General features: G+C 35.4%; 2 protein-coding genes across 2 annotated transcripts in view; one reads left to right on the forward strand and one right to left on the reverse strand.

Annotated features, from left to right (window-relative positions):
- Positions 1 to 3,356: 3,356 nt before the first annotated feature.
- LOC133183617 (SAYSvFN domain-containing protein 1-like) lies at positions 3,357 to 5,873 on the forward strand. The gene is made up of 2 exons (XM_061318550.1): positions 3,357 to 3,468; positions 5,360 to 5,873. The coding sequence occupies exons 1-2, from the start codon at positions 3,361 to 3,363 to the stop codon at positions 5,690 to 5,692; spliced, it is 441 nt and encodes a 146-aa protein (XP_061174534.1). The 5' UTR covers positions 3,357 to 3,360; the 3' UTR covers positions 5,693 to 5,873.
- Positions 5,874 to 8,522: 2,649 nt separating this feature from the next.
- LOC133182262 (conserved oligomeric Golgi complex subunit 2-like) overlaps positions 8,523 to 17,585 on the reverse strand; it is a 28,178-nt gene continuing 19,115 nt past the window's right edge. The window contains exons 14-18 of the mRNA XM_061317039.1: positions 17,252 to 17,327; positions 13,942 to 14,087; positions 11,446 to 11,582; positions 8,864 to 9,035; positions 8,523 to 8,778 (exon numbers count right to left, since the gene is read on the reverse strand). Of these exons, the coding sequence (XP_061173023.1) occupies positions 8,683 to 8,778; positions 8,864 to 9,035; positions 11,446 to 11,582; positions 13,942 to 14,087; positions 17,252 to 17,327 (627 nt within the window). The 3' untranslated portion in view covers positions 8,523 to 8,682. The remainder of the gene's footprint in view (positions 8,779 to 8,863; positions 9,036 to 11,445; positions 11,583 to 13,941; positions 14,088 to 17,251; positions 17,328 to 17,585) is intronic.

A 17,585-nucleotide genomic window follows, 5' to 3' on the forward strand; every position in this document is an offset into this window, starting at 1 on the left:
AGACTCCAGCAAGCATCTTTCCTGAGTGTAGAGGGAAAGATCGTCTTTGCAGTATTGGAAAGGAGACTAACATTATACATTATCTGTAACTATCTAGACACCTCAGTGCAAAAAGGAGGTATTCCTGGATTTCCAGGATGTTTAAAACATACCAGCACAAATCGCAGAACTCACCAGGAAGCTGGAACAAACAAGGAGACTTAATTAACAGCAGTTTGGCTAGAACTGGCAAACGCATTCGGTTCTGTATCACACTCGCCAACTATGAAGGCACTGTAGCACTATCATGTACCTGGCAAGATCCGGAAAATCATCTAGAGTTACTTGATGGCATCCACCTGAGGTTAACTGCATGAAATTTACTGGAAGAGGCTGAAATGAGGAATAATAAATGGCTGCTTCATCTCAAACTAATTTGTAATGGGGATGAATTTCAACATCAAAGCGACAGAACGAGACACAAAAGGCCCTAAAACAGCAAATGGGATTAAATTACTATCAGACAGAGTATTTGTGGATGATTTAACACCACCACAACAACAGCAACACATGTCCAGACATACTGGATACTCGAGACTCTTGAGAACACAGTAAACTGGGCAAGAATAAAGTTTAAACCACAAATCAAGAAGTTTAATTATACTTACTTACTGCCCGTGACGCCTTTGGCGTATAGGGCAGTAACGAGGGTTCTCCATCCTTGCTGGGGCACACAAGGATGGAGAAGTTAAATCATGATGGAGGGTAAAGTCACAAGGAAGTTCACACTGAAGAGATACCATCATATGTGGAAAAGCCTGTAAAGTACCTTCGAAAATGATTAATGCGAACTTGAAAGATCCAATGAACATCAAGAAGCTAGAAGAAAAGGTGAAAGATGTACGGATGAACATTGACAAGACCGAATTACGGGGTAAATTTAAAGCTTGGATGTACCAACGTGGACTGCAACCTAGGTTATGACCATTGACCCTCCATGAGGTCTCCAGCACAACAGTAGTGGCAGATAACATCTATAATTTATCAACGATTCCCTGGGTAATTAGTGGCGTCTAAGAACAGACTGGATAGCAGTGGGGAAGGTTAGAGACGCTAGAGAAACAGTTTGCAGCCGGGAACAGACCGGCAAAGGGTTCCATGGGTAAGCAACTTCATGTACAGTCTTTGAGAGAGGACACCTACTCAAATTACAACATTCCCACCGAAGTCTCCACAGGGATATTAAACTGTGGTTTACCTTCAATGGCGTCACAAATTCCTATTAAGATCTGGAAAGAGAAATAGTAACAGAATTCACATTATCGCCTATCCTGGCCATGGATCTCATCTGAAGTTCAACTGAGAAAGACGAGAGATTCCAAGATGTAGTCAGGCCTTTATATTCCAGCAAACAGAGGATTTATAGATGACGTACCTAACGGTAACCACAAGCACTCATTTGCAAGCAATGTGGGTCTTAAAATCCCTGGAAGAAAACGTCTATTTGGCAAGTATGGAATTCAAACCGAAAACGTCAACAAGCATGATAAAAAAGAAGGAATCCATCAAAAAAAGAATACACTTAATTAAGGTGCAGGATGAAGTAATCCTATTTATCATCTAGAATCCAATCAAGTGCTTGGCCAACTGGTCAGACTTAAAGAACAATAAGAACGTCCAAACCCACTTTCGACAATGGTTGCGGAAGATAGACAAGTTTAGCCTATCTGGCAAATTCAAAGCATCCATCTACCAAAATGGTGCCTTGCCTAGGTTTGAATGGATGGTTGTGTTCTCTGAAATTCCAACATCAACAACATACGTTTGTTAAAGATGGGTCAATTCATATTTTTGTGGATATCTGTCGATAACTTGGAGTCCCACCGAGATTTCTCCCACTGGTCTGTACTGCTGCACCGTGAACCTTCATTTTCATCACTGATAGATAGAGTTCAAGGTTTCAAAGTGTCGATTTGATTTGACACTAAAGGACTCCCGGGGAGCTGAGAAGCAGGGATGCAGACAAGAACAGAACGGAAGTAGAGTGCTAGCCAAGCTGTACAGGAAGTAGCAAACATGCTCGCCATATGTGCCATCAAAGGAAATACTTGTACAGGTAGACAAGGTCTCGGAACAAGATACAGGCAGTGGTGGTACAAGACGAGGAGATGAAGACCAATAAAAATCTAAAGCTGACAAACTCAGACAACAGTGTGGATAGACAAGATGGTCTGTTCCCGAAAGGATGATTACGAGGTCAGATCTTTGGAGGCTTAGAGTCCTTAGATTCCTCCTGAGCTCAGTCTACGTTGTACTTCCATCCCCTGCTTACTTCCTGAAATGGAACCTTAGAATCACCAGACTGCCATCTTATGGAGAAAGAGCAATACCTGTCCACATATTGTCTTGATTTGGACATAACTGCATCTGAGAAAACCTGCTGAAGCGACATAAGCTGATCACTCATCCACAAAACAGAGTCAATACCCTTATTACACACTTTCAGACCTAGCAAATCTATTCCTTAACAAAATTTAATTTCTTAATTCTTTAAGAAAAATTATATTGTAAATATCCTGAAAGGAAAACGAAACGCATACCTAAATGTATAAGATAAGCATTTATTACTATGCGACCCAATGACAAATTCAATTATATGTAATATTTCATTCATATTTGTCATTTATCAAAGCATAATATCGAATCAAACGACATTTTTGCACTGCAGTTTATGGCTGCAGGGAGTAGGGTGTCTGAATTTTAAAAATCAATGGTCAATATCGCGTGGGTCCTCATCCCGAATTTACAGCTGCTGGTATCATTTTGAGAATAAAATTGATCAGATGGCTGATTCTTAAAATAGGGATGAGATTTCACTCTCCCAAAGTACTTGCCTCTGCTCATTGTGAGGTTTGAAATCGGATATGTAAGCCGCGGTAAAATTCGTTGATATAGATTTCGTCCCATAATTGATGATGCTCAGCTGGAGACAGTTCGGGACTAAATGGTGACCACTATGTGCCCGTCCGTCGTTGATCACACGAATATCTTGGCATGCACTTGCAATGTACGTTCTTTTCGTGTCGAACGTGGTTGTAAAAGAATGAGCTCTGTGCTTTGAGGCCTTTCAGAAATCTAATAATACTACGTCTACTTGATCTCCAAAGGCCAGTGACTTGGCCATATTGACCACTCTAATTAAGAACTGAGACTCGCATGATCTACTCGACCTGAAGTTGGTCTTCCAACCAAGATCCTCCTTAGTGTCCTCAGGTGAGCAATGTGGCCCATGGGCCTCTTGGTTTTATAATTATCGGGATCGGGATTCCTTTAATTGCCAATTTAGTTTCGTTTTCATCGTCATCCAGCTAACGTAAACATATGGAAAAGAAGCTTGCAGAATACAGAGCGAAGAAAGCAAAAGAAAATATATCTGTTGGAAATAGTTTCTTTTATCTCTTTAGAAGGAGACAATGTGATTCACCCCAGGTATAAAATTTAAACAAATAATATGTTGACGGTGCGACCGTTGGGGCGAGCGCAGTGTTCACTTCATTATTATGATCCGCCTCTTCAAACCGCACGAGACATTTGAAACGTCTAGACTGTGACGTCACATGACGTCGTATGTTAGCTGCATTTCCATAAACAAAGTTTAAAAAGTGCAAATATTTTAACAAAGAACGTTTAATCTACTATCTGCATGCAATATCCATTAAATTAAGGTGAGTTTATTTTGTGTGAATTTTTAGTTGTTGTCACTGCGTGAACGAAGTTAGCAGCGAGAACAAGAAGCGATGCATTGTGGGTCAGAATTACTGCGGAAAAAAATCCTATTGAATGAAACACTCGGCACACCTCGGCCGATTCGTACCTCATCAAACCTCTGCTGTATCATGTAAACCTCCATTGAACCGGAGCTACTTTATACGCAATATGGCTGCGCCCTACATTTACACGTGCACAGTGTGCTGAATTCGATCCGTTAACAAACATGTGATTATGTAAAGAAACTAAGTGCATTTTTCTTGGTAAGTGTTATTCTTAGTGTAACCTGTATGCTTTTGAAAATTTTCATCGTATATCAGATGCATGTTTATTATCATTTTCAAAGCGTTACGTTTTCCCTAAGCGGTAAACAGGCAGCCTTATCACAAATGTTAAGCGGAGACGCATATCAAGTTTCCTCATACAGCCGAGGTTTGATGAAGGTGACGGAATCAGCCGAGGTTTGCCGAATGTTGAATGAATGTGCAGTAGTCCGAATTTTCTCTTCGCCTAGGCGTTGTCGTTGGAGCTCGCAGTGACGAGCGGCGCTTGCGCGGCTCGCTGCGCTCGTTATAAATTTATTTATTATAAAGTTATCAGACCAGAGACAAAAAGTTGTTTTTATATTGTACTTGTATCTGTGTTCAGACCACAGACCCCTACCTGGATCTTGTTTATATGTTCTTGTTATTCTTCCAATAATGTGCAGAACCTTGACATGAGTATTATGACAGTATTATGAAGCGTATGCTAGATGTGGGAACAAGTGCAATATTATTAATAGAATAATCTAGCTGTGTCTCGGGACAGTCCCTCGCCACAGTTAAATCGGGTCCGTAGGACATTTATCATTTTAACAATAGAATATTCTATCTATCTTGCTGCATACATTGTTGGATGTAGCTCAGCTACCAGGCTGTGCACCATTCCATACATAACTACAGATTTGTATCTGGCTCCTTATTTCTCCTAAAATGCTGCTTCAGGTTCTCCATGTACATTAGTCACTATAAAGTGGTCAATAAATACTTCCCACTTATAGTGATTGTGCTTTGAGAGATTTTCACCAAAAAACAGATTCAGTATCATTTTTGCTGTCTGGATTCACTTCTTCATTGATTTACTCAGACCTAACAGCAACCACCACACCTCCATACATGTAACCACCAAAAGGCTCAGTCTGTGTTGCACTACAACTTAATGTCATCATGGCATTATCTGAGAATTGACACTGTGGAATATGATTGCACAGCCTTAGAAATGCTAAAATGTATTTATAGGATTAAACAATGTAGTGTAATGGTTTGGACCATGGATATCTGCCTGAGTAGCTTAGGGACTCTGTCAGCTATACATTTTCTTCTTTCCTGTTACATAATTTGGTGCAATTGACCACCTCTGGACTTGTAGGTGAGAGTCCTGCCAGGGGTAGATAAGGGCTTGGGTTGTGTTTTCAAGGGCAAAAACAATTTAAGGAGGGATGTAGGGGTCCAGGGTTTGATTCCCTATCCAACCATACATTTTCTCCTTTCCTGTTACAGTAGTTATGTTGTTATAAAGACTGGCAAAATCTGACCCAAAACTAAAATACATTTAATTTATGGTGTTTCAGATCAAAACAGATGAAAATGTTACCTCAAGAGATGAAGAGACAGAGCTGGAAAAATCTACCAAAAAACCATGGAACAGGACACAGCTGACACTAACCATTCTCATGTGGATTCTTGCCTGGCTCTTTTGTATTGAGCATCAGTTTGGAGCAGTTTTCCTTGTTATTTCATTGATATTTTTTATATATTACAACACAAGAACAGACAAAAGGAAACAGAATAAACTTAGTGCCTACTCTGTATTTAATCCTAACTGCGAGAGGATCGATGGTACATTTACTTCTGAGCAGTTTGAAAAAGAATTGCTTCATGGTGCCAGTGCTGTGAGAAATTGAGATAAATTGATCTGAGTTTATTTTATATTGACTATTTATTTATTTCATTGTTTGTCTAAAAGTTTATAGATCTGCTTAAATTTGCATTGTGTACTCTATGAATCTGAAATCATTGTAGGGTTTTTGAATATTACATTATCAATGTACATTTTGAATTTAGTAAATTTTGTTACATATCTTATATGTAGTTTATTATTTTACAAATGGAGCAGGAAATATAATTTATTTGTTATTTGCAGAAAGGATCAGTTTTTAATTAATCAAAATGTGTTTTTGAAACACTGATGCCCCCGTATGGCAGCTTATGGCAAAGGTTAAAGTTTCTCAAATGCAAGTCAAACTCCAAGGTCAAGAGATCAAAGATGTTGTTACCCAAAGAAAGGACTTGTGTCAATGGATATTCCTGGTGAATATGAAAGCCCAAAGACCAACCATTCAAAAGTTATGCTTAAGGTTAATGTTTTCTAAATGTGGGTCAAACTTCAAGGTTAATTATGGTCAAAAATATTTATTAATGGTACGCAGGGGAAGACCTTGTCATAACAAAATACTCATGCAAAATATAAAAGCCCTAGCACCAATTGTGCAAAAGTAATGGCAAAAGTTACAAGTTTTTCGAAAGTAGGTCAAACTCCAAGGTCAAGGTCCAAATTGTTGGTACTGTATCCAAAGGAATGTCTTGTCACAAGGAATATACATGTACGTGTAACTGTGAAATTTGAAAGTCCTAGTACTAGCTGTTCAAAAGTTATGGCCCAAAGTTAAAGTTTTGAAAAAGTGGGTCAAACTTTAAGGTCAAAAATATTTATTTATGGAAAGGTCTTGTCACAATAAATATACATGTGAAATATGAAAGCCCTATCACCAACTGTTCAAAAGTTATGGTTAAAGTTGGGTAAATTTTTGCAAAAGTGGGTCAAACTCCAAGGTCAAGGTCTAGAGGTCAAATATGTTGATACCCAAAGGAAGATCATGTCACAAGGAATACACATGTAAAATATGAAAGCCATAGCTCCAACCAATCAAAAGTTATGGGCAATGTTAAAGTTTTTGCAGACAGAGAGACAGCTAGACAGACAGAGGGACAGGGCAAAAACTATATATACCCCAAAATTTCCGATTACGGGTGCATAAAAAAATGTTGCATTAATTTTTTTTTATCAACAAGTACTCATTCTCTGTTCTCAAATAACAGAGCAGCCAGAATATAGGGGATCAAAATTTCACCATTTATGGTATCATACAGGAAATTAAAAAAAAAAATAAATCTTCTCTTCAGGAACACCAGAGTCATGACTGATTAGTCTTATTTATATGCAAGATTGAAATTTCATCAAATTATAGCCCCCTGGGTTAGGATGGGGCTACAATAAGGGATCAAATATTCACATGGAGTATGAATGAAAAAAATCTTTAAATATCCTTGTCTAAATTCACATGTAGTACATTCATACTTGTTCAAAACATGGCCATGGAGCTTTTGTGGCTAAAGCAGGTAACATTCAAAATTTTAAATGGAAATATTTAGGAATTTTGTTTAAAAAAAATCTTCAGAAACTAATTCATATTGATTCCTGTGTATTCCTGGGTCATCAAGTTTGCTCAAATTATGGACACTAGGTGACTTTGAAAATTAAAAAACTTTGAAAATTAAAAAAAGCAAGAAAAGCTAGATTACTCGGGTGACTGCCGAGGCCCTTAGGCATCTTGTTTCAGCTCTAAGGCCAACATCAACCTAAGATACCATTATTTTTAACATCTTACCTTATTTTGTGGGATTAATGAAGTAAATACTACATGAATACCAATGACAACAGGGCTAAATGCAACATTCATCGAAAATGTTGATGCAGACAAGTTGTACATAATTCAAAACCCAGTAATTCTGTTAAAAAATAGACTATCTGGAAGGAAATTCACTCTCAATCTATAACTTCTAAATACAGCCACATTATATTCCATATAATATGGAAAACCAGAAGTCTCTATTGCTTTGTACATCACATATGTACATAACATTGGCAGATGCACCTGCACTTGTAACACTTCTTTGTTATTATTTTGAACTTTGATGTTTTCTAAACTTGAACAGTTATATTGATATCAAATCAAAACTGTAGGAGGAGTAGCATTTTGAAAAATAATTCACAAACTCATTTTTAGCAACCATGGCAAGAATGATCATCAAAAACTTAAACTGATGTAGAGTAATTATTAGCCATGAGTAGTTAGTAATTATTAGCCATGAGTAGTTTTAAAACACTTTCAAAGAATATTCTATTTTTGGAAAATGTTTACAGATAGAGAGATGGACATCTATCCAATACTTGTACTCATCTGGTCTCTGACTTAAATGTTGATAATTACCAGTAGGACATCATTAAAATTTTGAATTAACAAGAAGTCTGTGAGCAAATGCTTACTAGTAATACCCCCACTTTGATGTGAATATATCCTCTCATGTTGACATCTGATTCAAACAAAAATGAATCCCACCATATGGCATGCCTAAACAAAGAATGTGCTAAAATTTCAAGCATCTGTGATGAATTGTTGCTGAAAAATCTATTTTATCTGAAATTTGATACAAACAGATGCAAGGATAAACAGGAAGATGACATCAGATTCGAACAAAAATGAATCCCACCATATGGCATGCCTAAACAAAGAGTGTGCTAAAATTTCAATCATTTCTGATGAGTAGTTGCTGAGAAAACTGCGACGAAAATTGGTTACAGACAAATGAACGGACACACAGACGGATAGACAGACACACAAGGGTAAAACAGTATACGCCCTCTCCTTTGGATTATAGTATAAAAACAAAATCTATATTGTGATAAATTTTATTATGTCTTGTTATACAAGAGGAGTTTGGTACAGATTTCCATTATTATTCATAATGATCCCTGTGATAGCAGTGTTACATGTAAACTTCCCAAATCCCAGTTTATAGTGGGTCCATCTGATCTGGATTCCACTAATCACAGTCACTGAGCTGTTGTCATGGCACTCTTGGCCTCCTCTGCCAAGGAACGCAGTTTTTTCAAGCTCTCCATGTCACCAAAATCTCCATATTGATTTAGCTGAAAGATATACATAATGTAAAGTAACTTCCAGTTTAATAAGCTGGGAATTTTTTAAAACTTTTTTTACTCCATAATACAATACCTGAGCACTATAGTTGTCTATGTCCACAATAAACTGTTCTCGTATTTTATCATCGTCTGTCATGCCTTGGTTTCCTGAGCTTTTATCACTCCCTCGGTTTTTCTTCAGCCTCTTTAAGCTGTCCTCCACTTTTTTAACAGACATTAGAACATCTGATGTGGCTGAATAGTACCTTAGAAAGTTAGGGTAGAAACTGAGTCCTCTTATGTGACTTTAGTTGAAATCTTAGCCAAAGTATTTTATAAATAAAAAAACTGCTTTCAGTTCGCATAAAATAAGACTGAAAGAGGAAGAAAATACAATGTACTACTTTATACTAAGTTTTAATAAGTCTAGATCAAATAGTTGTAAGATAATAATAAATCTTCCCAGTATTTAAGCTTCCTATATGTCATTTACATGTATCTAACAGATGTACACAAGTCAACAAAAGTCACTTAACTATTATGTCTGCCTTTTAAAACCCTCAAAATTGAAGATGAATTAAAATACAAAAATTATGGTAAGTCAAAGATTTATACATGAATAATTTCTATCTTTAAAATGTTACAAAAAATAATGTTTAGTCTGATGTTTTTGGAGGTCCATGTTTGCTCTGCTCGTGATTTGTATTGTTTTAATGGACTTTGAGCTTGAATACTGTTCATTATCTCCATATTCCACTTACTGAAAAAATTGTTTTCTCAAGCATGTACATGTATTACAGCGAATTACAAAATACTGGTAAAGTTTTCAATAGCTTGCTGCATAGCCCAATAGGGTTTACAATTTGGTCTAACAAGTATCACATTAGGTTTGAATCTAGGTCACGAAGTTACTTAGGTGTATCATTAGAGTTTACAGGTAAATGTGAGTTGATTTCAATGTTTAATGAAGCCACATGTATGTGCCAAGGTGTTCTGCTGTAAACAAATGCATTATTTTTCTTTAATTGCAATTTTTTCTGTAAAATTGTATGCTAGTTCTTTCAGTAATGCATAAATCTTCCACATACTATAATTCTTTCTAATTGCTCTAAAGTCTTGCCACTTCCGAAATTAAAACCTATTATAATCTTTTTTCATGAACTACAAGCAATTTCAAATTGGAGGGTAAAATTTTTTTTTTAGGACAAAAGTTTCATTCTTATCAATAAACAATAGCAACAGCACTCAATATTTGAAAACTAATTAAAAACAGAGAAAATAAGGGGGAGGTTGAGGATGGAGGGATTAAACTATGCCCATGCCAGCAGTTGCAAATTTGAACTTTATAAAAGAACTTACAAATATAAGTCTTGAAAATTTTAACATGATAGTTCTTAACTCTCATCACTGAATAATTTTGTGAAATTTTGCTTTTATAAAATTACCTAATTAATTTTTTCATATAAAGTATAAAATTAAAACAATTCATACAATGTAAAGATTAAAATAAATTGCAAAAGTGCTTAGTTCTTTTGTAAAACAAGCCCTAAATTCAAATTTCAGATTTTCAGAGAGTTAAGGAATACAGTGCAGGAAACTAATTTTGTTACAGCATCGATGCTGATTTGAATGCTTCCTTTGCTTGCTGATTTGAATGCTTCCTTTGCTTGCTGATTTAATGCTAGTAATCCTTATCCTGATGCTGTTTTATAATTAGGTCAATGCTACCGGAAGCAGCATCATGCTACCGGAAGTAGATAATGAATTTCAGCATTGCCGTTTAAAGCAATAAAAGTGCCTTTTACAATTATTTGATCATAATATCTGACTATGTATCAATAATGTGAATACTTTAACCAATATTCTTTCTTTCTTTTTTAATTTTTTACTGAATTAAAACTCATTGATTTTCTGATGCTAGTAGGATAATGCTGGTTTTATGTAGGTCAGTGCTGGTTTTATCCTATGCTTGCTGATGCTGATCCTGGTAATGCTGTTTTTTAAATGCTGATCCTGATGCTAGCTCGATCCTGATGCTACTAATGCTTATGCTGATGCTGGTTTATGTAACAAAATCAGTTCCCTGCACTGTATAGAAAATTGCTGAGTGTAGAGATGTTGATCATAAGTTAATTCAGTACAAGTTATATTTGTTATTTATATTATTATTAAATTATTTTATATTATTATATTTATGTGTTTATTTAAAATCCATAAGATGAGAGAAAAATGAAGTGAAAAGCATACTTCCTTACTTGTTAAACAATACCTTTTGCAAGGAAGGAAGGGGGGGGGGTGTCATTAATTAATGCTGCAAATTAACTGAAATTTGCAATTAAAAAATTAAATTAAATGCATTAATATACAGAAGAACACATTGACACATATATGTGGATTCATTAAACATTGAAATCAACTCACATTTACCTGTAAAATCTAATGATACACCTGAGTAACTTCATGACCTAGATTCAAACCTATTGTGATACTTGTTAGACCAAATTGTATACCCTATTGAGCTATCCAGCAAGCTATTGAAAACTTTACTGGTATTTTGTAATTCGCTGTAACAAGACATTTTAATAAAACCAGCCATTATAATATAGTTTTCATCATATACTTGTACTACTATGCACTAGTAGAAATATCATTAATACAAAACTCCAAGTGACTTACGATTCTGTGAGACTGTCTAATACTTCCTGAAACATCTGAAGTTTGAGTTTCTCATCTAATATATCTGAATGTTCCTCAGTAAACATCTTAATGGGTTTCAGCAGGTTTATCACATAGCTGGATTGTTTACTTGGTACCTATAAGAATAGATTGGAACATCATCCTAAAGAAATTCCATTTCACTTAAAGTTTTGTTACAAAAGTAGAATTCATTTTAATCAAAATATGATTTGGAAAAATCTATTATTTTCCTTAACCTTATTTTATTTGTAGTAGCAAATGTATATCATTGTTTTGGCTTAATAAAAAAGAAACAAGATGTTTGTGAAACACTGATGCCCCTGTATGGCAACTTATAGCAAAGGTTAAACTTGCTCAAATGCAAATGAAATATGTTGGTACCCAAAGTAAGGTTTTGTCTCAAGGAATATACCTGTGAAATATGAAAGCCCCAGCAGCAACCATTGAATAGATATGGAAAAGGTTAGTAATTCAAACATCAAGGTCAAATGGTCAAAATTAATGGTGCCTAAGAAAAGGTCTTCTCACAAGAAATATACTGGTGAAATATGAAAGCTGAAGCACCAATCGTTCAAAAGTTATGGCCAAGGTTAAAGTGTTTCAAAAGTAGGTCAAACTCCAAAGTCAAAGTCAATGGATTACAATTGTTGGTATCCAAAGGAAGGTCTTGTAACAAGGAAAAAACATGTTAGATATGAAAGCCCTAGCAACAACTTTTCAAAAGTTGTGTCCAAGGTTAAAGTTTTCGAAAAGTAGGTCAAAGTCCAAGGTCAATGTCAAAGGGTCAAAGTTGTTGGTATCCAAAGGAAGGTCTTGTCACAAGGATCATATGTGAAGTATGAAAGCCCTAGCACCAACTGTTCAAAAGTTATGGCCAAGGTTAAAGTTTTCCAAAAGTAAGTAAAACTCCAAGGTCAAGGTCAAAGGGTCTAAGTTATTGGTATCCAAAGAAAGGTCTTGTCACAAGGACTACATATGTGAAGTATGAAAGCCCAGGCATCAGTGATTCAAAAGTTATGGCCAAGGTTTAAGTTTTTCAAATGTAGGTCAAACTCCAAGGTCAAAGGGTCCAAGTTGTTGGAATCCAAGGATGGTCTTGTCACAAGGATTAAATATGTGAAGTATGAAAGCCCTAGCACCAGCCATTCAAAAGTAATGGCCAATGTTAAAGTTTTACAAAAGTAGGTCAAACTCCAAGGTAAAGGGGTCAAAGTTGTTGGTATCCAAAGGAAAGTCTTGTCACAAGGATTACATATGCTAAGTATGAAAGCCTTAGCACCAACCATTCAAAAGTTTTGGCCAATGTTAAAAGTTTTTCAAAAGTAGGTTAAACTCCAAGGTCAAGATCAAAAGGTCAAATATAGTGGTACCAAAAGAAAGGTCTTGTCACAAGAAATACACATGTTGAGTATGAAAGCCCTAGTACCAATCGTTCAAAAGTTATGGCCAAGGTTAAAGTTGGGAAAAATTTTGCAAACCTGGGTCAAACTCCAAGGTCAACGTCAAAAGGTCAAATATGGTGGTACCCAAAGAAAGTTCTTGTCACAAGGAATACACATGTGAAATATGAAAGTCATAGCTCCAACCAATCAAAAGTTATGGGCAATGTTAAAGTTTTTGCGGACAGACAAACGGACGGACAGACAGACGGACAGACGGGGCAAAAACTATATACCCCAGAATCTTCGATACAGGGGCATAAAAAGTGAATTCTGCACTTAATATTAAACTCTGATAAGAAACTACAAAAAAAAAATCACATGCTGATGGAAAATTTCAACTCGTTTTATGCTCCTTACAGAAAAATAATTGAAGTACCGGTAATTATAATTTTGTAAAGTCTTTAAGAGGTTTTTGGTTTCATTTTTCAATTAAACACTATTTCTGCAAGATTTCCATCTCCTATCTTATATATCTCATTTAAATTCCTTGCTTTCAGATGAAAAATGGAAACATGAGTGTTATTTCAATATAAATTCTTTTAAGTTGTCTGTAAACTCAGTGACAGTGTATTTTCACTGAACACTAATATTAAATCTATCGGTAAAAAAGAACAAAATGAATGAAAAAGAAATTCAACATTTAGGCCAAAAAAAATTACTGTAAACCAACTATTATTTGGGACATCTTTTATTCACGATACTTCAGTTTGGAATCCATCCGCGACTACTAATGTTCGCGACTGAGACAATATTTTTTCATAAATACATAGGTGGATAATTGGTTTGTGACGAGAAATATTTGCGAATGAAAGAAGGTCGCGAATCTTGCGGATATTTCTTGCTTGCGAATAAAAGTTGGTATACAGTAATCAATAGTTTCTCAGGCACAGCCGCATCAAGTCAAAAACTTCCGCATTGATCAATTTTATTGACATATTGAAAAGGGAAATAACTCAATTATCTATTTTTCTAAGTTATTCCCCTTTCCATTAATATTAATAATAATACCAATCAAATGCACTGAAACTGGTACCTCTTTATTGGTTCTTCTGTACAGTCGTGGAATGTCATTGACTTGCTTCAGGTGTGCAGAACACTGTGTTGTGATTTCCTCCACAAGATGGGCTTGGAATTTAGGCAGTTTAGCTTTAATTTCTTCACTACATTCTGTCAAACATTCTGTCAGAGAAAAAAAAGGGTGTAGATAAAAATACAGAAAAATGTATGCAGTACCTTAATGATACTTCATAATTTGAACCCAGTCGGAACTCTTCCTACTCATGAAAGTTATCTCCCTTTTTCATATCAATTCTGATTCTCTGTAAACATCTTCATGACCACAAATATTTCAGTTTAGTACCATAAACCCAAAAAGATCAGTAAAGTCTATACATGTATTGTCTATTTGCTCTTTTGTGTTCTTATTTACAGAGGCAACAGAAAAATAAGACTTCTTAAAAACAAGAGGCCCAAGGGCCTTAACGGTCACCTGAGTAAAATACAACAATTTAGAGGATCCATAAAGTACAAAATAAACAGGTAGATGAAGATTTGTTGCCCAAAGGCAAGATTCAATTCAATTCAATTTATTCACTCAAAAACCATGTAAATGGTTACATGAGGTACATAAACATATAAAACATATATACATATAATACAGTGGGTCAAGCAAAAGGTGAGATTAAGAGAAATAGGATGATCAGGATCAATGAAATAATTAGTCTAATATTCAGTAACAACTCATAAATTAAATTCTAATCTATCCCCCATTTATCACAATCGCAATGCAGACAATTATCAAACAAGTATTAGTTCTTCCGTACTACTTTTAACCCCATATTGTGACCTCTCACATTGGCCTCTCTTGGTCTTTGAAAAACATTAAATAAGTTATTTTTGTCTCATTTTGATTTATTTATTATTTACAAGTTTACCTGATCATTAAAACTATGAAAGCACTTTTTGTATCATACAATAACATTTCTTGCATAATTCTCTTAGTCTATTGACTTTCAAATACATGTACATTATTTACAGTGATTGATTATCAAAAGTGAATAGGAAAGGGGAATAACTTCTCTCAATAGAATACAAATTAATAGAGCACTGGCCAAGACCAGAACACTTGACCAAATGGTGCTGATGTTCAAAAATCTGGTAAAAATATTCTTGCTTATTAAAACTTTTATTCTGTTTGCCTTCGATTTGCCAAGGAGCAGAGAAGATTTTCAAAGAAATAATGCATTTTCACTACAGAATCAACACAGCCCTATCCTAACACTAAAACCCATGTCCCAGGGTCATGAAATTCACAAATTTGGTAGAGGTACCTTCATCATCATCATCATAACTATGCACTTATTTGAAGATTTTCAAAGAATTAACACATTTTGACTATATTATCAATAAAGCCCCCCCCCCCCCTCCCGCAAAACACCAAAACCTGGGACCACAAGTTTTAAAAAAAAATGTAAAAAGCACAATTGTTCATCATAACTATGCACTTTGTTTATCTGCTCAACAATAAGGGACAGACAGGATTATTTAACAGAAATAATGCATTTTCAATATTTTATCAAAGAAATTATGCTTTTTCACTATATATTCAATAGACACCCCCCCCCCCCCCCAACCCAGGGGCCATGAATTTCACAATTTTTGAAAAGGCATCATTGCTTATCATAATCATGCACTTAGTTTGTTTAAATAATACCCAGGAGCAGAGAAGAAGATTTTCAAAGAATTAATGCATTTTCACCATATAATCAATAGAGTCCCCTCCTAACAACACAGCCCCTGACCCAGGGGCCATGAAATTCACAATTTTGTAAAAGGCATCCTTGTGCATCATAAGCATGCACTTAGTTTGTTTAAATAATACCCAGGAGCAGAGAAGAAGATTTTCAAAGAATTAATGCATTTTCACAATATAATCAATAGAGCCCCGCCCTAACACCAGAACCCCTGACCCAGGGCCATGAAATTCACAATTTTGTAAGAAGCATCCTTGTGCATCTCAAACGCGTCCATAAATTTGAAGTTTCAATAACTTCGAGATGAAATAAGATTTCCATGCACTTAGTTTGTTTAAATAATACCCAGTAGCAGAGAAAAAGATTTTCAAAGAATTAATACATTTTCACTATATAATCAATAGAGCCCAATCCTAACACCACAGCACTGACCCAGGGGCCAGGAATTTCATAATTTTGTAAAAGGATAACCATGCACTTAGTTTGTTTTAAAAATATCCAGTAGCAGAGAAGAAGATTTTCAAAGAATTAATGCATTTTCCCAATGTAATCAATAGAGCCCCACCCTAACACCAGAACCCCTGACCCAAGGGCCATGAAATTCACAATTTTGGAAAAGACATCCTTGTGCATCAGAAGCATGCACTTAGTTTGTTTAAATAATACCCAGGAACAGAGAAGAAGATTTTCAAAGAATTAATGCATTTTCACTATATAAATAATAGAGCCCAAACTTATCACCAGAACCCCTGACCCAGGGGCCATGAAATTCACAATTTTGGAAAAGACATCCTTGTGCATCATAACCATGCACTTAGTTTGTTTAAATAATACCCAGGGGCAGAGAAGAAGATTTTCAAAAAATTAATGCAGTTTTCACTATATAAGAAAATAGAGCCCCGCTCTAACACCAGAACCCCTGACCCAGGGGCCATGAAATTCACAATTTTAGAAAAAGCATCCTTGTGCATCATAACCATGCACTTAGTTTGAATAACACCCAGGAGCAGAGAAGATTTTCAAAGAATTAATGCATTTTCACTATATAATCAATGGAGCCCCACCCTAACTCCAGAACCTCTTACCCTGGGGCCATGAAATTCAAAATTTTGGTAGAGGGCCCAATGCTTGTTACAATCATGTCAACAGTTTGACTGCTTGGTGTCCAGGAGTAAAGAAGAAGATTTTTAAAGTTAGCATCAGTTTTGGAGGTTTTAGCCCAATCACTCGGGCCCCAGGGGGGCAGGGACCATGAAATTCACAAATTTTGTTCCCCTTCATCCATAAATGCTATAAGCCAAAATTGGTTGAAATTGGTTAAGCGGTTTTGGAGAAGAAGTTGAAAATGTTCAAAAGTTAAAGCACGATGGATGACGCACGACGACGGACGAAAACAGATAGCAATAGGTCACCTGAGTGACTCAGGTGACCTAAAAATCACCCTCTTCCTTAAAAAAATTGCATACTGATGAAATACAAGGTTCCAGACAATTTTTTTTAAACATCACCCTTTTTATAGTACTCATTTTGATAGCAAATACACTTTAATTAACATATCAATGACAATCAGTTAAAACTCTTTAAGATTACCTTTGAATTCTTCTAAGCTTGTGCATCCTATTGCTGTTAGTTTTGGTTTTATTGTGCTATCAAACATATAGAAAATCTGGAAATGAAATTTATAGAACTGTCATATATGTGTAACTTTAATATATGTGTTGAACATTATATTTGAAAGGAGACATACAGGTATGAAATATAGCAAATACATGTAAATCATTAAACTTATCAAATTTATGTCTTCAATGTTTTTACGTCTGACTCAATAAATACCTGCATACTATACACATAAGTACAAGATTTCTTTTCATTATATAATGACTACAATTCAAATGAATGCCAGAACATAAAGCAATCTCTATTG

This window comes from Saccostrea echinata, unplaced genomic scaffold (assembly GCF_033153115.1).
Source record: "Saccostrea echinata isolate AGI-Se365-2 ecotype Australia unplaced genomic scaffold, CSIRO_AGI_Sech_v1 ptg000009l, whole genome shotgun sequence".
NCBI lineage: Eukaryota > Metazoa > Mollusca > Bivalvia > Ostreida > Ostreidae > Saccostrea > Saccostrea echinata.